Source organism: Neolamprologus multifasciatus, chromosome 2, assembly GCF_963576455.1.
Source record: "Neolamprologus multifasciatus chromosome 2, fNeoMul1.2, whole genome shotgun sequence".
Classification (NCBI taxonomy): Eukaryota; Metazoa; Chordata; class Actinopteri; order Cichliformes; family Cichlidae; genus Neolamprologus; species Neolamprologus multifasciatus.
In genome coordinates this window covers 36,286,064-36,307,275 of record NC_140440.1, presented here as the reverse complement: position 1 = coordinate 36,307,275, position 21,212 = coordinate 36,286,064, and the positions used below count along the sequence as shown (strand labels likewise).

Below are 21,212 nucleotides of genomic sequence, written 5' to 3'. Positions count from 1 at the left end.
GGGTTGGCCTTCTGATGATTTGAATGTGCTTTCTGAGTGGGTTGAAGCACAGCTCCTAGCCTACTAACAATCAGCAGGCCAGCTCTCAGCTCATTAGCCCTGGCTCCACTCACTCAGACACACATCTTCCAGAGACTCCACACCACAGCAGGGGGAATGACTGGGATAAATAAGGAATAATCAAGGAATCGTTCTGACTGTGAGTTGACCTGAATATGGGGTTCCTTGCCATCCTGGAGGCTCTGCTGACACACTGCTACCATTATAATGAATGGAGCGACGCATGGGTGCAAGATTGAGAGAAAAAGACTGAGTACAGTCACACTGATGCTCAGGGTGGAGGAGGACGCTCTTTTGTGGTTAGGTTCATACAGATGCTTGTTTCAGAACAACTTTTGCATGCTGTGACATCTACCCACAAGCTAAATTTAGAGTAGCTTCATTTGCAAGCCAAACAATATTAGTTTCTATAAACACATGCAAACAATCAGTGAGTGGGCAGTTGTGCTTTTTGCAGTAGACTAAACAAAAAAAACTCTTAGTAAAGTTTACGCCAACAGTTGACTGTGTCTCTGTGCAGCTTACATGAAAGACATCTGGCTCAGAGAGAGAGGAAGATAAGAGAGGAAAATGAAAAATCAGTATGTAGGAGGGGAGGAAAACAAATCTGTGACCCTTCAAACTCACAGACACAGATCAGGCAGTGCATCCTTTAATCTGTAGTTATGATGAAGAATTTAATGACTATAGCAAGATGAATGTCTAATGAATCATTTTCATGACAAGCGTTCTTCTGTGAATTAACATCACCTTTATGCATTTCTGAATAATCAACACAATACATTTATCTGATGAACCACAGTCTTTCACAAAGTTCACATAACCATGACACATCGCTGCAGTATCAGATCAGGTATCTTCCTCCACGAGGATAATATTTCATGTACAGGACATTCGTTTTCTAGTCAACTTCAGCGATGAGCCACCGCCGCTGTCTGTCCATCCATCATCTTCTGACCTTCAGCACTGTACCCTGACGGCTGCCCGGGGCACACTGGAGAGTGACTAATGTCATCTCAGCTGCCACCTCCCTGCACCAAAGGCCCCTGATATCCGTCCAGTATTATCCGAGCCTGGCGTCTACAGATTCCTATCTCTGCTCCCAGCTTTAATTATTCACGCCACTGAATCACACGCTCATCGGAGAGATAGCCAAACTGGTCAGACTGCCTGCCCTCTCCCTCTCCGCGATCTTATCTGGCTGTTTGAAATTATCTCATCCTTCTCCTCTATCTAACTACAGGAACACTTCTCTGCATGTATCTCTGCATGTGTACCACACTTAGTGGCTGTATTGTTGGGATCAAAAGAGGAGAAATGTGTGAAGTTATTTGGATGAACCGTCTTCATATTTTATGTTCTGCCAACATATTTTCTGTGATGTCCTTGCTGGCCTTCATCATCAATGGGCCCTGACGGCGTGTTTACAACCATTTTCAATCACACTGTCAGCAGGCTCAGAACTCACTGACTGCAGGTCATTCAATCTTTTACAGATAACATGTGTCTTCTTTGCATAAAGGCCATCTACTGCTATATCTACAGCTTTTAATGTCAACTAAATAACGCGTGGTAAGTGGTAAGTTTGTTTCCATAGTGACAAATAATGCAACAAAGAAAGAGTCACATGGTGTCATTTTTGTATCATTAAAGATTGAAGCATAATTCAAGCTAAGTGCTTATTATGGTGAACACTGAGCTTTATTGACAACTTTTGAAACTTTGAAAAATGACTGTTCTAAAAGCCTGCAGTCATCTGTGGAATAGGTGAGAATCAAGACTGAAATTAAGACTTTTCACGTCTATCTCACTATTAGCTTATTAGGAAATACCTAAAGGAACTGGACATATGAAAAGAAAGAGGCTCTGAAATAGATCACAAATAGCAAGCCAAAATGCAACAACAACAACAACAATAATAATAATAATAATAATAATAATAATAATAATAATAATAATAATAATAATAATAATAATAATAACAACAATAATAATAATAATAATAATAACAATAATAACAACAACAACAACAACAACAATAATAATAATAACAATAATAATAATAATAATAACAATAATAATAATAATAATAATAACAACAACAACAACAATACAACAACAACAACAATAATAATAATAATAATAATAACAATAATAACAACAACAACAATAATAACAACAACAACAACAATAATAATAATAATAATAATAATAATAATAATAACAACAACAACAATAATAATAATAATAATAATAACAATAATAATAACAATAACAATAACAATAATAATAATAATAATAATAACAATAATAATAATAATAATAATAATAATAACAATAATAACAACAACAATAATAATAATAACAATAACAACAATAACAACAACAATAATAATAACAATAATAATAACAATAACAATAACAATAACAATAATAATAATAACAACAACAACAACAACAACAACAACAATAATAATAATAATAATAATAATAATAATAATAATATTTGCATAGCCCTTTTTCAAACTCACATATAATTCTAGTTAGTCTCAGTTCCAGCACACAGACACAGTCAAGCAAATGGTCTTACATTCATCACACATGTAAACTTCCCTACATGCATGAGATGTAAAATGGTGAAAATTAATGGAATAAAGATGAAGCAAAAGCTGATGTAGAAACATTTGTTTTCAACACTTGTTTAAAACAACAGATACACATCTATTAATTAGCAGCCAGGTGCTCCTGTACTTGATTAATCGTCTGAAAAGTGGCCACCTCTATTAAAGCAGAAGTGTTGGTGCTGTACAGGTCTGGAACATTCGGTTGTTAACACAATGCAGTGGAGGTAAACAGTAACTCCTGCTGTCCATTAATCTGGGAAGGGTTGTAAAGGCGTTCCAAACAATTTGACATTCATCATTCTACGGTAGGAAAGCGGAAAACATTCGAGAAACTTGCCAGTCTCCTAGCAGTGGATGCAAATTCACCAAAGGTCAGATGGAGAAATGCTTAGAGAAATTGCAAAAACTCCAAGAGCTACATCTACAGGCCTCATTTATCATTTCAGTAGCTACCTGGGGGCTGCAGATATATCTTAAATTTTCACGACAGGAAGTGTTGCCAGGAGAAATGGTCTTCTCAGAACATGGCAGCACAGCTTAGGTCTGTGAAAAATTGCATCTGACCAAACAACAAAGTCCTTTCGGCAGATAAGACCAAAGTTGCCATATTTGGTGAAACTAAAGACACCAGCACAAATATGTCATACCCACTGTAAAGCACAGGGGTTGAGGTTTTACTTTTTGTTTTGCAGCCATAGGACTTGGGCACCTTCCAGTCAAACATGAGGCCATCTGTCCCACAGCTAAAGCTTTGGCTGAAACCGGCCAATGAAAGAGGAAAATAGATCCAAGCACAGCATCAAATCTACAGCCAAAGGGCTAAAGAAGACAAGAATCAAGGTCTTGCAAACAGGCAAAATCAATGTCCAGACCTCAGCTGTGGTGTGAGAGATCTGTGCTAAAATGAATGCCCACAAACCTCAATGAACTGAACGCTGAAAAAGAAGGATGCCCCAAAACTCAACGATGGAGGAGACTGATAAGGTCACACAAAATGTCACGCTTCATACTTAAGTCATTCTGATAAATAGAGTTCACATTCGATTAGATCATGTTTAGTTATATTTAGGTTTCCATGCTGCTTTGGCATTTTTAGCTTCATTTTTGTTGTGAACTTATTTTTTGTGGGGTTTTTATACAACAGGGCTTCAGTGAGTTGTCATTACAAAGTGCAGCATTGCCGAAGCCTCGCAGTTCCGCTAACACGGCTTTACGCACCGAGTCTCGTCTGTTTTCATTTTTATTCTTTCAGCTTTTGAGACATAAAAAAGCTAAATAAATCTTTTGATTGGTTAGAACAACAAATCAAATATAAACATCTATTGGGAAACATGTTTAAACCAATCCATTTGTGAATGTTAGGTAATTTCTTTGCAGGAAATGTCAGCCCACAGTTACTGTCACTTTGTGGTTCTTCGGTGTAGAGGAGGGCCTCCTGATACAGACTACTTCTGCAGCTGTTCAATGATGCTTCTTTACGTGATGCGGTTTATCAGCGCACTCACATGCATCCTTCCTGTGGAGCTAGGAATTCAACATCTGTAACTCAAACAAGACAACTATAAATACACTGAAGCTTAGGTTATATTAACCCTCTCCAGGCAGATTTGCAACAGTTAAAAGCTAACAACCTGATTGCCCCACATACATATTTATGAGTTTTATTTACTCAGAAGCACCACTGCAGGTACTCTTTGTGCATTAGCAACAAAAGCTTAATTTGAGCCTGAGAGGGTTAAACTGAAACTTTGATCATACACGTACACAAATCTCTCCCATATTCAGCCTTTGTGTCCATCACACCCAGACTGGGACTCTGGATCTTATTTCTTGATGACAGGTCCAGGATAGAGGAGGCTCATTTTTTGGCTGCTGGGATGAGGATGAGAGGGGGGGTTGAGTACACAGGATGGACTGCCAGATTGACAGGCCGGTGGAGCTGTCACTGGGGGCCAAGGTGTAGAGATGTTCAGGGAGTTGGCATTTGTGGCTCAAAAGATAAGCATCAGTGAGAATACGAGAGGCTTGATGGTAATCTTTCACAGGAAGTCAGGCTATACCATTGCAGAAGAAACCACAGGAGAGAGACTGACCTTGTGCGCTCGTGCTCTGCTGCATCGCTTTTTAGAGGGGACCAGGCCTCTTACCCTCTGCAGACAGGAAGACACTTTGCTGTAGCATTGTTTGAACAGAAAGGCAGGTCAGCTCTAGAATCGCTGATCACTGAGAAGTCGTCTGAAACTTCAGCTTTTCAGTTTTTCATAACAGCCGCATTAAAAGCATTTAAATCCCCAATAATGTATAAAGTAATTTATTTTTTACTCAGTTGCTCTAGGTGGCTTCTTTAACCCAAGCAACTAAAATAAACAGTACAAAGGTTAGCAGTAAGGTTATGTGCCCACAGACTATGTGAACTACTGTGAATGTGGGTGTTCAGCTCAGCCACTGACAGCTTATTAACCGAACTCACCAGAAACAAGTTTTTATTTTTCTTTCATGTTTTTCTTTCCTTTTGTGTTTACGTAAAAAAACAAATTATATTCATAAATTATGTGTAACCTGCTCTGTTTTGTTAAAATTACACTGATCATGGTTTTCTTTAGCATGACCCAGTGACTGACAGGATTATTCTACACAGAGGAAGAACATGGGATCAGGAGTCAGGTGAGAAGCTCGGGGTCGAACACAGAGGAAGATAAAAATGGATTCATGAATACAAAAGCGGCAGGAAAAGGATCGAATGACTAAAGTAAACACATGAAACTCTTCAAAATATAACAGGAAGTAACTTTAAAAAGACGAAAAAACTACTTGCTCGCATGAACAGGAAGAACAGAAGAAGCCGGCCCGGAGAAGAAAAACATGTGAAACAATATTTACGCTTTTATATTACATCTTTTAATAAAACTACTTTCTTTTAAAAAGTATTTATTTTGTAGAAGTCTCGGTTGTATTGCTTGTATTATCATAATAGTTTGCAAGTTAACTACTTAGATCCCTATAAAAAATATTTACTTGGATCAAAGTACATGAAAGTCACAATTAACAGAAAGATAGCAGAAAGATAGCAGAAAGATAGCAGTTATCATCTAAGAATGAAGCAGAATTTAATGTCAGCAGTGCGTTGATTCCAGGCTTTACCATTTACAGACGGCCAAAGCAATAAAAGCTCTAATAATGTGCAATCTTTGGACTGAAGGACCAAAAAGTTTCCCTTGAGCTCAAAGGTCATCTTAAGTGCGTGCACAGGTCACCACTTTCTGAATGTGAGAAAATGAGGCTTTTAAGGAGAACATTTGTTATATACCTTCCTGGATTTGTTCCAGATCAAGTTTTTTAACAAAGAAAAAAACAATAATGTCTGCACGTGTATCGTGAGCTGTTCTCAGTGAGCTGTGTTAACAGGGCAATAAAGCTTCACTCCAATGTCACTTCACGGCCAACAACGAAGCATTTAAAACATGATTCAGCAGATTTCCTTTGAGCTGTTACATTACTAATATTAGTTAGTTACATGTTTACAGCTGTCCAGTTTGGGTTTCTGGGTTTATAACTATCACATTAAATGCTAAAGGGTTGAATATGTGAACAAAAGCTTTTCTCTTAGCAGTGCTTCCTAAGTATATCCTCAATACTGTATTAGGTGCTATAAAATGAGTAAATATTGCACTGAAGTCAAATTTCGTGCTAAAATATTTATTCAGATTAAAATTTGGGCTCATATGGTTGTTACATAAATGAAGCCAGTTGATGAATGGGTAAATGTCACCGTGCTTCCTTTACCGCTTGGCAGAGCAGATGTCGAAATGTCATCATGTTCCTTTTAAAATCAGCAGAAAAACCTACTTTAGTAAAGATTCGCTCGACCCTGATTTACTGAGCACCTGATGTAGTGTTTAGCTTTATGCGTGCTTTTAAGATAGTGTCAAACAATAAGCTGTCAAAATCACAGGGCGAAACAACACAGGAAATAATTCACACAGAGCTAAAAGTTGCCACAGAAGCAATAAAGAAACTTAAACGAAGACTCGCGTTAGAAAGGACGCATCTGCAAAATATTTTGTTCATTTTCTGAATTGACAATTTAGTGTAAGTAAAGTCAGGGCACAGATGCACATGTCTGCAAAGAACCATTTTATTATCTAAAACAGAGAAGACCTCGAGTTATAGGCCAGTTACTCACCACACAGGAAGTTATTTTAGGTTACAGTGGGCTGCTTAACTCTGAGACTCTGAGACTTGATGCAACCTCAGTGTCTCTTACACCGGGAAGGAAGACATACTGCAGACACGTTCTCTCTATAACCATACACAAACCAAAGAAGCACAAAGCTGCTGGTCACTTACTGGTGAAGGTGTGCTTGCTGTATAATCTTCAGAAAAGGTGGGTTCACTTTGAGTTGAATGTAGAAATTCTGCATTTGTGAGTGTGTGAATGCTACAAAAGAACAGAGCGCGGATGTTTCTCTGTGCTAAAAATAGATGAAAATGTGTGAATAGGAAAGGGGGTCTTTAAAAGGCAAGAGCTGCTGCAAAAGATGAGAAACTCACTTTGATTAAAATTCAAAAACAAGATTTCAGTTGGTTTAAATTTGATTAAAAAGTCGTTTTATTCTGTATTATGAACATTGAACTTCCTAAAACTGAAGTGTGATTGAAACCGTGTCAAGTTAATTATGGTAAATTCTAAAAATACATATATATGTATGTTAAAAATATAAGGTGCCTTAATTACACAGAGCAAAATTGAAATACTTCACACTGCGTAACCAAATTACAGTCATAAAATGAAAACTGTCAACGAGCGCTTTTATTGCACAACCTAAAAAGTCAAGTGTGCAAAGTGAATTTGATAAAAGATGCACAAACAGCAAATCTATTTGCTTCTAACTACCTGCAAATTAAAACAAATCGATTAACGTGTGTCAACAGAGGGAAATAACTTTTAAGGATGATCATCATAATTTGTTGATGGCGCTTCCTCACACTGAGCTTATTCTCGCTCTCTGCAGTTGATACGTTCTTGATCTCCGTAGCAAAGCCAGGTCACAAATCCTTAAGTAGTCTGGTGGTTTGAGTTGCCACAATCCTCTGCACCCAATTTCCATGGGGCACAAGTTTATTTTCCAGACTAACTGCTTAACCTCAGATGCTAGCTCCATGTATCTAATCTCCTTCTTCATATGTCTCGCCCCACCCCACTTCCCGTGGCCCAGTAAGCTCTGCAAAGTAGTCAGGCAGCCCCACAGAGTGTTAGACCACAGTGCCAAATCCAATACTGAGTTTGCTGCTACTTGAGCCGGTAGCCTCTAATGTCAGCTGGCATTTTCACGATCCCTCAAATTGCTGAAATGTCCTAAATTCTATTTTGGGCAGGTTTGCTTCCTGTTTCTGTTTTGTTTTCCTTCACGGCCAAAGAAAACTATCAAAAGCTGTCAATCAAAGACTGGTGGATAACTCGTGAGGATGTGTTCCTTTCCTCTTTGTGCCCTTTTTGAAAACAGGATTTTAAAATTCATGGAATATTTTTAACCTCCTAAGACCTGAACTTTTCCACGGCAGCATTTTTAATTCCTCTTTGATATTTGGGCTGATCGGGGCCCGATGAATGTAAAAACAAAGAAATACCAGATTTTTTATTTTTACCTTATTTTTGTTTTTAAGAGAAACGAGAGCCACATCTGAGGATATTTGTTTAAAATTTTGATAGAACAGTAGCAGTATAATGTCCTCGTAAGTAGACATCAGGCCCTTGTAGAGCAAAATTGAGTACTTTGGTCTAAATATCCCAAAATGTGACGTCCACATATGTGGACGCAGGTCCTAGAATTACACAAGTGAAGGAACTGTGACTGCACGAGTCTGTCTCAGTGCAGCGCGCTACTGCAAAAGCATAACAACTGTCTGTTTGCCCTTCAGTTGTTTCATTGTGAGATTGAATTTCAGTTCATTTGATCTGAGTGATCTAATGTGATCAAATTTAAAATGATTTCACAGCCACCTTTGTGATATTCACGAACGTGTGGACCACGTAAAATCACTTTTATTCACTTTAACCCCCGTTTTTTGGCATTAAGAAAGATTGAAACCTCTGGAGCTCCTAATTATTGAGCTGTTAATGAGAAAACCGTGTGCTGCACATTGTGATTCAACAAGTATGTGCCTCTAAATTACAGAAGAAGTAAGACTTTTACTTTGGACATTCTCTCGCTAGTGATGTGTTAACCATTTGAAATAACTGTTCGTGAGGATTTCTGTTTTCAAACAGTGTAAATAATCAGATTTAATGTATATTACGTTTATTTTATTCAAAATACACCAGCATGTTTAGGAGTGTTGGCCGGTTAAATTATTCATGGATTAAATTCTGACATCGTATATGGTTGTGAGTTTAAATTTTATGGATTTTTCATGAATTAATTGTTAGATTTTTAAGACAAAAACTGTAAACAAAATTGTAAAAATCAGCAACATTATCTTGAACATACAGAGAGATACTTTTAGACACATGCAGTGATATTACCGAGTTGCAGGGAAGGCTCACGTTTAATCGTGTTTGATCTGGTCTTATTTGGGTGATCTACAACTTGTTCGGGATGCTAATTACTTTGCGTATTTAGTCAAAATCTAATGTAATGAAAAGTAAGTTATATAAAACAGTCATCACTGATGTTTAGGTAAACTCATCTGTATGACTGAGCCCATGCAGACGAACACGTCTCCGTGAGTGTGTTACTCGATATTTCAAACTCTAACAGGTTATGCTTTTGTTGCATAACTATACTGAAGAACTTACATTTTGAAAAGAATACATGACTATCTAGAGCAGCTCTGCATTATCTATTACAGTGACCATTTTTCCCCTCAGAGTACAAATAGCAGTTCAAACTCAGCAGGTTTGACCAGAATAAAAAAAGAGCTTATGACACTAGAATGACATCATCCACCAATTTATTGTAAAAATGAGCAATAACAGACGGGTGGATACAGAAAAACAAAACTGCTCTAAATTAATCTGACCAGCTTTTCACTGTGAAGGCAAGAGTGTGTAGCACCGACGCTGGTCTAGAAAAGTTATAAACTGAGTGTCCTCAGGTATTAATATGAGTTACCTCCATAAATCTAAACCAGGTCACGTCTCTTCCTTCAAATCCTGCAGAACCTCATTTTAAGTAGGAATAATGTTAATATGTGAACAATTATATTTAAAAAGTCAAATATAATCATTAGCAAACTTGATCATGAATTTTAACTAATACAAGTTTTTTGGTTTGTTTCTTAGATTTTTGGGTGTTGGGGGGGGATCAGAACTGTTGACCATAATTCAGCTATGACCAAGAAAAACTCGTCGTCAATGTTAATTTTAAAGACACTTTGTTACATGTAAACTCAGTGTGCTTAACATAAGATAAGAATAATTGAATAGTTCTGGTATTTTTGTTTTGCTTGGTTTTTTGTTTTTGTTTTTGTTTGTTTGCTTGTTTGTTTTTTTCTTTTTTGGCATCATCAGTCCTTCCATTTGAAGAACAAACTCCAAAGCCAGGTGATAATGTCAAATTTCAAATGATCAACCTTCAATGGATGGATGGATGAATGGATGGATGGATGGATGGATGAATGGATGGATGGATGGATAGATGGATGGATGGATGGATGGATGGATGGATGGATGAGTGGATGGATGGATGAATGGATGGATGGATGAATGGATGAATGGATGGATGGATGGATGAATGGATGGATGGATGGATGAATGGATGAGTGGATGGATGATGGATGAATGGATGGATGGATGGATGGATGGATGAATGGATGAATGGATGGATGAATGGATGGATGGATGAATGGATGAGTGGATGGATGGATGGATGGATGGATGGATGGATGGATGGATGGATGAATGGATGGATGGATGGATGGATGGATGGATGGATGAATGGATGGATGGATGGATGGATGGATGGATGGATGTATGGATGGATGGATGGATGAATGGATGAATGGATGGATGGATGGATGGATGGATGAATGGATGGATGGATGGATGGATGGATGGATTGAGTTAACATTTTTTTAAAAAGTGTTAAAAAATTCCTGAACAGTTTCTGTTATGTTAAAAATATAATTCAGACCCAAAAGAAACCCATCGTGGCACCAAGTGGACGCAGCAGGAGGCCACAAACGGCTCTGTTTTGTTGTATATAATGACCTCATTCCTCTGCATGTGTAGAGAAAAGTCCAAGGACAAACTGTATTGGAAGGCCACATTCTTTTGCCGAACACCCAACTAATGATGTTTTTCATTTTTGTTTCACCCCCTCGTTAGCTGCAGAGAGAGGGAACAGCCATGAGTCTGCTGTGATAATGGTGAGTTATGGCGGCCGTATCCACAGCGTTTCGCTGCTGGTTCCACATGAATGTTCCCAGGGGACACGCTGGGAGTCTGCAGCCCCCTGTGTAATTACCTTTTAGCACAGAAATGACTGAAGTGAGATTCTGCTTTGTCATTGTTAGTGCATGGTAAAAACAACACAAGGATTGTTCTCTGTGATTCAGTAATATTATTTCTAAACTGAAATTGTGAAATATTTTATATTAGTGTCACCAATTATACAATAATTTTCTCATAAGTTTACATGCACTCTGCTGACATGTGTTGGTTACTATTAATAATACATGTTAATGAATTAATACATTATACGTCTATCATTTAAAAACATAAGAGGTTTAAAGAAATTACAATAGTTGTTATATATTCCAGGTAAACGTATTGTTTGGGCGATTACTGTATAATGTCAGCGCCAAGGTATTACAAGGAAATGCTGTGTGTTTAGAGGAAAGCTTCTTCTGTACTTTCCTAAGCGCTTAGGTTCACGATGCTTCTCAGAAGTGCAGAGCAGAACGATGTTGCATGGCGCAAAGTGCTAACACTCAAACCTAATGACCAAAGTGCTCTGGAAAGAGGAAACGGCTTGCATGTACATCAGAAAGGGACGAAATCTGATCTTAACTTAAAAACCTAAACGTATGTTTTTGTTCTTTTCTTATTCATCTGGATAACTCTATTGAACTCTATTGAACTCTATTGAACTCTATAATCTATATGATGATTCAAAGACTGAAAATGTCGAGTTAGAGTTGATTTCTATAACAAAAACATTATAGTTCAATCATATTCTGAAAAACTATTTTGAACATTGCATCATGAACTTCAGCAAACCACAAAAATGTGTAACAGACCTGAAGTAAAATCTAATGTTGCACATCTCAAATGTTTTCTTTTCATCAAAGTGTTTTTAGCTGAGTAGGGCTAATATCTGTTTAAAAACCTATACTGTTACTTTTTTTTATTTGGTTTAAATGTCGATTAAGGATTGCTTGCAATTTGATTTTCTCATTAATTAAGACTGCGTTAGTCAGGTAGTTTAGATAGATTAGTTTAATAAATGGGGAATTAAAAAAATACATTTCCAGCCCAGTATTTTTAAAATAAAGTATCAGGGTGCATCATTAGAGACAGAAAACATGGACACATGGTCTCCACTTTATTCCTGTGATATATTCAGGTTGGCAGGTGCACAATTGTCTAATGGTGACACTGCACCTGCTGGACACAAACATCAATTTCTTTGTGGAAAAGTCCGTCTTGACTGTTCTCCTCATTAAAAGCAACGGAGTTCTGATGTGGAGGTTTTTAACTAAAGGAGAGGAGCAGGTTTGATCAATGCACCCGTTAACTGTGTATTCACCGTAATCTCACCCATCTTTCCAAATTTGCAACAGGAGGAACAAAATACCAAACATGGTCACAATGCACTTTGTGTCATTAACTCCCAGAAATAGACGCTGCTGATTTTTAACACTGTGTCACAAGCTATCACCTCTTTCTATGATGTGTTGGCTTTGGTGCCGGTGTAATTGTAAATGAGGAAATCCCTGGGGGACAAGCAGCGGGTTATATCACCACAGTTGCTTCCTGTGCTTAGTGTTGTGTATGTGCATCGAAACTGCAAAGAGTTGCCTGCTCAGAATATGTTACTTTATACTGATGTCGAGGGCAAGAAAAGGTTAAAATAAGTTAAAATAATAAAGTTAAAATAAACTACAACAAAAAACAAAAATAACGGCAATAATAACAGCAGGCCAGTGTCATTTCCCGCTCTAAAGAAGCTGCAATTTTCTTTTCACAGGATCGCAGCAGAGCAGAAAGGAACAGGACTCAAAGATATGCTAATGACGTAGAGGAACCTGAGTACGACGTGGTGGATAACCAGGAAGAAGTGCTTAATGTACGCATTCTTCCTGCGAGGCCCATAAATGATGACCAAGAGTATGCAGGTAGAAAGAAAGTCTTTCATTTCTATTTCAATGTTAGTTTTGTTCATACTAACATCTACTACCTCAGCTATAGCTTCATTTTAATTTCATGAGTTGAAAATGTATTTAAAGCGTCTTTAATGAGACCACTGAGAAAAGTTGTTTATTTTTTCCTAATAAAGCACATTAAAACATGAAAGTAAGAGGAGCTTAGTGGTTATTATTATGTTTAATAGTGTTTTATTATTTCCTTTTTTCATTATTATTTTAAATGTATACATATACAGTGGATTAAGGTCATACAAGTAATTATTAAATGAATTGTTAAGCAGTTATCTTAATCTAAAACCACTAAAATGGTTTTAATAATTCCCAAACTTCTTCAAACTTGACTTAAAGTACTATTTGTACTTGACACAGGGACACTGAGTCTATTTTACCTTCCTACACAGAAATGCTCTCATGAATGTAATTAGAATGAAGCTGAATGAAGTGCAGGGGGGAAAAAACAGATCTACCACAAACTGTGGTGAGAATGAAAGCAGCCTGGATCTGAGAAAGAGCTCATGCTGAGTGAGCATGATCTGCCAGTGGGTCTCCAGGGCCATCTGTTGGCTGAGTCAGACTGCGGGAGATTACAATTATCCAGCAGCTGAGGGGGAAGAGGGGGAAATGCTTTACTCTCCTGCTTGGATGTGGCCCGCAGCCAGGGGCCTCACAGCTGCATGTCTACAACTTTATAGTGAATGTGGCTTTTAAATTTGTTCACACTTGGAGCATTCTCCCTCTGTAATCAATACAGTCTGCTGCTGCAGTGCACTACTGGGACCGACATCGACCGACTTACAGCAATGATACAAACTCACAGGGTGTTTAAACTGTCAGCTTACACTGGAACTTCTTAAAGTACTATCATCACAGTCATTGATGAGAGTGTTTCTTTCTTAAGACAGGAATCTCCCAAGGTCATCATCAGCTCACAACCTCTCATCACTCTCCCCTGTAAGCTTTCTTTTTTGGTCTTCTTTAATAAATATACAGTTTGAATGGAACCACCTTACTGACCGTACTCCACGTTTCGTTGTGCTCTTCAATCAATCAGGGTAACTCAAACATCCTCCCAAGATGTCCACCCAGAGAAACACCATTTTCAACAGGTAAACCTACAACGCATTTAAAATTGAGTGATTATTGTGGTAAAGACACTGAACAGTAGCAGTGAAATTCAAATCAGAGACACCTTTGTTTACCTTGAAAAACAAAACTATTAAATCACAGTTAATTAACAATTAAAATAACTTAATTACATAATCACGCACATCCATACTTTGCCTGGTAACAGCAGCTTGTGCTGGCAAATATGATCAATGAAAATGAGAAAACATTGGATAAATATTGAAGGTAACTTTGCAATGGCTTAATAATTTCTCTCTTCTTGGTTGCTGCTCATCAAAGCACAGAGTCACTTAGACGGCATTACTCATGCTGAAAACCATATGCTGCAAATAACTTCATTAGTTAGTCGCCCTTGCACCTTTGCACTGCCAGGGTGGGCAGCGACTAGCTAATGAACATAGTGAAGCAAATACTAGCTCTAATTGTCGCTTAAGATCAAAGAAGAATGAAAAGAAAGTACTTCAAAAGAAATCTGAAGTTGTGTTTTACACTTGACTGACAAAGTAGGAAAGTCAACTCCACCTATTTAGTGGTAGCTGTCGATATTCAGCTAGTTTTTAACTCAACCAGATAACATGAAGTTATGTAGGTCATTTCATCAGTCTGTATGTCTTTTTGTTGTATTGTTTGTGGTGATGCTCAGAAATGAATGGATAGATATATTGTAATTTTTGAATGGATAGATTGACATGACAAGTTTACCAGAGATGGCACAGAGGGCGACATAGAGGTGACTGCACCACTGGGAAGGGCGAACATTTAAAATTAATAAACATTTCAATAATGGGATCTAGATAAACCTCTCATCCATGCACAGTGTGGTGAGAAATATTCAGCCTCTAGTAATGTGCAGTCTTTGGCTACTCTTTTTTTCTGTTTAATTTAATGCAGCTTAACATAAAATACTTTTTTTCATAGATTTACAGCTTCTGGTCTCAGTAGATTTGGCATCCTCTAATACTAAAGCTGATTATTACAGATTAATTGAAGGATACTGGTTGTCTTTAGTTAAATGTACTGTAATGTTTTCCGTAAACGGAGCAAAAGCTGATTCTGTCCCAGAAGAACCTTTTCACCTTTGTCTTCTGTGTTTGAAACACAGCACCTGTGATAAATAGAGATCTGAAGCCTGGCCGACAAAAGATGAAAACAGGTAACATCTCAGCTGACTGAAATTGTTTTGGCTTTCTGGGTCACAGTTTAAATCTCATATTGTATATTCACGTGGTGTAGTTGCAGATAGGAGGATCCCACCTGTGCCAAAAGGAGACCAGGTAACTTCACGTGCCAAACAATACAGTTGTACTACTGTTTGTTTGTTTTTTATCTTTCAATAAATTGTAATGCTGACAAACTATTAAAAAGGTGACCAACTTTTTCTCTTTCTAACATTACAGCACTCACAAAGGTAATTTGCTAAATTATTGTTTAAGTTACTCATTGTTGTATTTATCTGCCTTATGGATGCACTTACTGTTTGATTCTTTGTTCCTGCAGGAGTTTGCAATCACCATCACCTTTTACCCTGGAGTTGGTCAACGTCTTGTCTGGAAAGGCTGCACAGCAAGGTTGCAGGAGAGAGTGAGTACTGTTTTATTTTATATGTAGAACCTGACACTTGTCCCAGTTCCCTGTGGTTTTAATTTGCTGGAGTTGACGATAACCCAGTGTGACTTTTTCCCCTGCAATAATGGTGTAAAGCAAAAACAACACCCACAGTTTGTACAGTGTAGCAATGACACCATCTGCTGGTTGGAAAGATTATCACAGAAAATGCTGGAGGCTCTTCTGACATGTTATTTAATGTCATTTGATTTCAGCAGAGAGCACGGGACCACTAGAAATGTAAGTAGCTAAAAATGCTGAACCTATTAGAAGGTGTTGTTTGCGTTTTATTCACCATCTCTTAACAAACTAAGTCCTATGAGAAATACTGTAAAATAAACATGCTTTCCTTATTCATATATACATTTGATTTTATTCTACAAATTTCACCATGCATTGTCATTTAACTCAATTTTTATACTTTTAACAGGCAGAGTTTAGTTCACATATGAAAGGTAAGATAAAAATCACAGCCTCTTGTGATAAAGTGTCACCAATAATTGTTTACAACTGTATTAACACATAAAGGTTTTTTTAGGTCCACTCAGTTCTGAAAGTCTTACACACGGCAGTTACAGGCATTCACTGGATTTGGAGTCTCACTTAGAAAGAAGGTCTGACTTTATATTTTCAGGCTTCTCAAGATGCTTTTTTAAATGTCTTATTTACATGGATCTTTTCCGTCTTTTATTTAGGACCCATCAAAGTCTAGGTAAGTATCTTTGGGCTCATCATTATCAGTCATTATACAGTTACTGACTTAATAAGTCCCCCCTGACATCTACTTAAAGAAAGGGTCCCATCAAAACGCCATCACCATGAATGGCCTCAGACGAAAGAAGACTTTGACCAGCACGACTTTGTCCCAATGGAAAAGCCTCAACAGGTACATGTGCTGCTACAGTCATGTGAAAAAGAAAGTTTTTGTTGAAGTATGTCTGTAAAGGTTCTCAGCCATCCAGGTCATCGTACTCTAAGGAGCTTGGAAAGAAGCGTCTGGACTTCTTTAAGTTTCCTTGAAGACTTTTCACCTCTCATCCAAGAAGCTTCTTCAGTTCTAAGAGCAAATGCTGGATAGTCCCAGATTCCCAGCCCTATGGGAGTGTCCCCAAGAGGGTCATGTGCCCCCTATGGATCCTCTACCTCATCACATGAGCCAAGGTGGGAAAGTGTGTGTGAGTCACAATCAGCCAAGGTTTCAGGTGAACCCATTGTGAAACTAGCCCAATGGGTTCACAACATGGAAGAGCCACCTCCACGGGACACAACTCGCATGCATCTAAAGGACAAAGGTCATTGTTTCAAGGACGCCAATGTTCACATTTTGGACAGAGAAGACAGATGGTTTGAAAGAGGAGTGAAAGAAGCATCTATGTCCACTGTGAGCGGCCATCTTTGAACAGAGGCGGTGGTTTACGACACCAACTGTCTGCCATCTATAATCCAGTTCTGAGATCCCTCCCCAGACGCCTTAACACCCACTCACATCCTGGGCCATTTAACCTCAGTAAATCACATGACAGTGTGGGGATAGGTTTCACAGTGGGTTCACCTGAAACCTTGGCTGATCATGACCCACACCCACTTTCACACCTTGGCTCGTGTGATTCGGTAGAGGATCAAGAGGGGGTCCATGACCCTCTTGGGGGCACTCCCATAGGGCTTAAAATCTGGGACTCTCCACCAACTGGTCTTAGAACTGAAGAGGCTTCTTGGATGAGAGGGGAAACATCTTCAAGGAAACTTAAAGAAGTCCAGACGATTTTCTTTCCAAACTTAAAATTTTCATAGAACTCTGAAAAAGACATTTGAAAGGTTAAGTGATTCAGGATTCAAGAATGACTTTAAAGGACTTTACCAGTCCCTTGTGTCATTGTGGAGGAATTTTGGCCCACTCTTCTCTTGCTTCAGTTCATTGAGGTTTGCAGGCATTCGTTCGTGTGCAGCTTTCTTAGGGTCCCACCGTCTATTTTAATCAGGTTGAGGTCTGGACTTTGACTGGGTCATTCGTTGTAGATTTGCTGCTGTACTTGGGATAATTTTCCCGGTTGCATGATCCAGTTTCAGTCATGCTTTAGCTGTTGGACAGATGGCCTTAGACTTCACTTAAGAATACTTTGGTATGCAGCGGAGTTTATGATCAACTGCACAGGTCCTGTGTCTGCAAAACAAGCCCCAACCATCATACCTCCACCACCAGTTGGTAAGAGGTGTTTGCACTGACATGCTATGTTTAGCATGTGGCAGCAGCAAGTATCTTTGCTACTATGAGTCACTTCAGTATTGCATAGACACAGTTCTTAACACCTATTATTCAGTAGGAGAGCTTAATTAGCAGATGCACTATTCTCTTCAGCTGGCACTTCTCCTCAACCACTTTGCTCCACCTTTCCCTCCAGCAGCTGAGCCAAGAAATTACACCTCACCACCACAGTTGCACAGTCCACTATGGCCAGATATCTCCACTTTGGTCTCATCAGTCCAAAGGAGACTGTTCCTGAGATGTTGTGGTTTGTTAAGATGCAACTTTGCAGACTTGCAGCCATGCTACTACGTTTCTTCAGAAAGAAGTAGCTTTCTACTGGTAACCCTTTCAAAAAAGCCAAACATGTTCATTCTTTTTCTAATTGTACATTCAAGAGCTTTAAGATTCAGCATGTTAACTGAGGCCTGTAGAGTCTAAGATGTAGCTCTTGGGTATTTTTCACTTATTTTGCAGCACCTAGCAATGCACAGTTTGACATTGGGGTGAATTTCTTGGGGGAATCCACTCCTGGGAAAACTGTAGTATTGTGTAAACAAACACCTGAATAATCATTTCCAGCAAAATGCCAAAGCTTCTGTGTTTTTAGAGATGATCACATGTGCTGATGATCAGGTACTCAAGTGTATTGGCATCACCTGGCTGCTAATTACTCCTTTAATTCCTATGGAAACAGTGGAGGTGTATTTAATTTTTCACAACTATCCATAATTAACCCAAACTAATCCTGTAATCAAGAATGATATCCATCACAACGTGATATTAACTAGCTTTGAATCCACTGATCAATGAACTTTTCTGGCAGACCTGTGAGGAAGATTGGTACATCGGGACATGTAATCGAGCAGATGCTGAGCACGCCTTGCACCTGGTGAACAAGGTATATCAATGAGGACTCTAAATATAAAAAATATATAAATAAAAATATAACTGAACATGTCTTAAGCTTGGGCAGATGTTAAACATAGTTATTTGGATCAGTTGAAAGTGTAAAAACAACCCACCAAAAGCACAGTTTAACAGGAGTATTCTTTCCTTTCTGTAACTCCTCCCATTAGGATGGTGCATTTTTGGTACGAGACTGCTCCACCAACAGCAACTTTGAACCCTTGGTATTGGTTGTGTATCATGAGAAGAAAGTTTACAATGTCAAAATTCGGTTTGTCGAGAGCACAAAAAAGTACGCATTGGGCACAGGATATCGTTCAAATGATGTGAGTGAACACATTTCAGAAAATGTTTCATTAAGAACCCTCAATCGCACTATATTTACTCTAATTCCCTTTATTTTTCCTCAGATGTTTGACTCTGTGGCAGACATCATCAAGTTCCACTCCATATTTCCAATAACACTTGTCAGTGGGAGAACCGCGATGGGAAACAAGTACCCAGACAACTGTGTGCTGACATTTCCTATAACAAAAGGGGATGTTGAACGGTTGCTACAATAACATGTGAACCCTGCCAACAAAGATTTGTCAATGTGCTTCTTGTGTCATGTGTGTTCACAGTTCCACAAAAACTGTAGCGCTGTCATTCTGAGCAAGTTGGGGTGGATGGATTTTGTAAAAGAAAAATATATACGTTGATCAGACGTTCCTATAATTTCTGGTTATTTTGATAATAATGTGCTAATGGTTTTTAAATTAATTCCATAGACAAGTGGTTCTCAAATTCTTTGGGTCCACTGACACAAAACCTCCTATAATCATAATATTGGCTTGGCTGGTTCTGTCACAGCATTCAAAAATCTTCCCACACCTGCTAGGTACCAGGCTAATAAACTAGCAAGTGAGTCACAATCATAACAGTTCCTCCTGTTCCTCCATAATGTGGTAGCAATTACTGGATAAAATATGCTTTTGTTATTGAATCAAATGGTCCCCAATCTATAAAATGCACTTTTTAATGATCTAGCGCAATTTAACAAATTATTTTACAGATCATTGTCCCCCGGACCCGATTAGAGATCCACTTCTCTCTGACAGATAATAGTGATCTACCCTAATTATCCTAATTTAATGTCTTCAGCTTGTATATTTTGTAGCAACAATCTAAAATAAAAAGTCTGTAACTGTACAATTATACAAACCAAAAAGCTAGAACCAAATAGCGTAATCTTTGGTCATTTTTTGCTTTATAGGGATATGTGTATAAACATATACACTATATTTACTCTAATTCCCTTTATTTTTCCTCAGATATATAAAAATATAACTGAACATGTCTTAAGCTTGGGCAGATGTTAAACATAGTTATTTGGATCAGTTGAAAGTGTAAAAACAACCCACCAAAAGCAGTTTAACAGGAGTATTCTTTCCTTTCTGTAACTCCTCCCATTAGGATGGTGCATTTTTGGTACGAGACTGCTCCACCAACAGCAACTTTGAACCCTGGGAAGCGTATCTGTAACCGGAAGGTCGCCGGTTTGATTCCCGGGCTCTCTGTCCTGGTCGTTGTGTCCTTGGGCAAGACACTTCACCTACCACCTACTGGTGATGGCCAGAGGGGCCGATGGCGCGATATGGCAGCCTCGCTTCTGTCAGTCTGCCCCAGGGCAGCTGTGGCTACAACTGTAGCTGCCTCCACCAGTGTGTGAATGTGAGAGTGAATGAATAGTGGCATTGTAAAGCGCTTTGGGTGCCTTGAAAAGCGCTATATAAATCCAATCCATTATTATTATTATTATTATTATTATTATTTTATCACGATTTTATTTTAAATTATTACAAGAGTTAGGAAATTCCCAGTGCTGGGTTTCAGTTAGCTTGACTCAGTGCCATTCAGTGGCTCTGGCTTAAGTGCAGTGAATTGATTTAGAGAGTGCTCTGCAGGTAAGGTTTCTGTTGGTAACTTAACTAAAGATAGCAAGTGAAACCATTTATAACATTTAACTAAAGTTTACTAATTTTCACAATATAAGCAGAAAAATGGACAGATTGAAAGCCACTTTTACAAGCTAAATAGCAAATTTAAGGCTAAACAAACTACTTCAAGTCACATGATTGATGGAGTGAGTGATTGATTGATTGATTGACTGACAATACTTTATTTATCCAGAGGGAAATTGTTTAAAAGGCTACCAGACAATCTGGTGCCATCATGAGCACCCTTTCTGACCATACATAGAATACACAAACATAACACTGGGAAGACAGGTAGGGGAG

At 38.3% G+C, this 21,212-nt stretch overlaps 1 protein-coding gene across 3 annotated transcripts; it reads left to right on the top strand.

The window, feature by feature from the left end:
• The first annotated feature begins 6,858 nt into the window (after window positions 1–6,858).
• Window positions 6,859–20,956, top strand: clnk (cytokine-dependent hematopoietic cell linker). Of its 3 annotated transcripts, XM_085181151.1 has the most exons (17): window positions 6,909–7,068; window positions 11,011–11,051; window positions 12,875–13,022; window positions 13,951–14,003; window positions 14,104–14,158; window positions 15,280–15,330; window positions 15,411–15,451; window positions 15,575–15,585; window positions 15,675–15,758; window positions 15,998–16,022; window positions 16,213–16,237; window positions 16,321–16,396; window positions 16,478–16,494; window positions 16,574–16,668; window positions 18,851–18,925; window positions 19,104–19,259; window positions 19,344–20,956. In XM_085181151.1, exons 2-17 carry the CDS (start codon window positions 11,049–11,051, stop codon window positions 19,494–19,496), a joined length of 1,068 nt encoding a protein of 355 aa, XP_085037277.1. In that variant the 5' UTR covers window positions 6,909–7,068; window positions 11,011–11,048; the 3' UTR covers window positions 19,497–20,956. The 3 variants fall into 3 exon arrangements, with proteins under 3 accessions (XP_085037269.1, XP_085037258.1, XP_085037277.1); XM_085181143.1 differs by having other exon boundaries at window positions 6,859–7,068; window positions 16,001–16,022; window positions 16,321–16,494; XM_085181132.1 differs by having other exon boundaries at window positions 6,898–7,068; window positions 16,321–16,494.
• The last annotated feature ends 256 nt before the right edge of the window (window positions 20,957–21,212 follow it).

Excerpts from the sequence above, each read along its gene's own strand:
- clnk (XM_085181132.1), top strand. Across the intron at positions 14,004-14,103 it reads ACCTCTCATCACTCTCCCCT|GGTAACTCAAACATCCTCCC; the intron begins GTAAGCTTTCTT and ends TCAATCAATCAG. Across the intron at positions 16,495-16,573 it reads TAGGACCCATCAAAGTCTAG|AAAGGGTCCCATCAAAACGC; the intron begins GTAAGTATCTTT and ends ATCTACTTAAAG.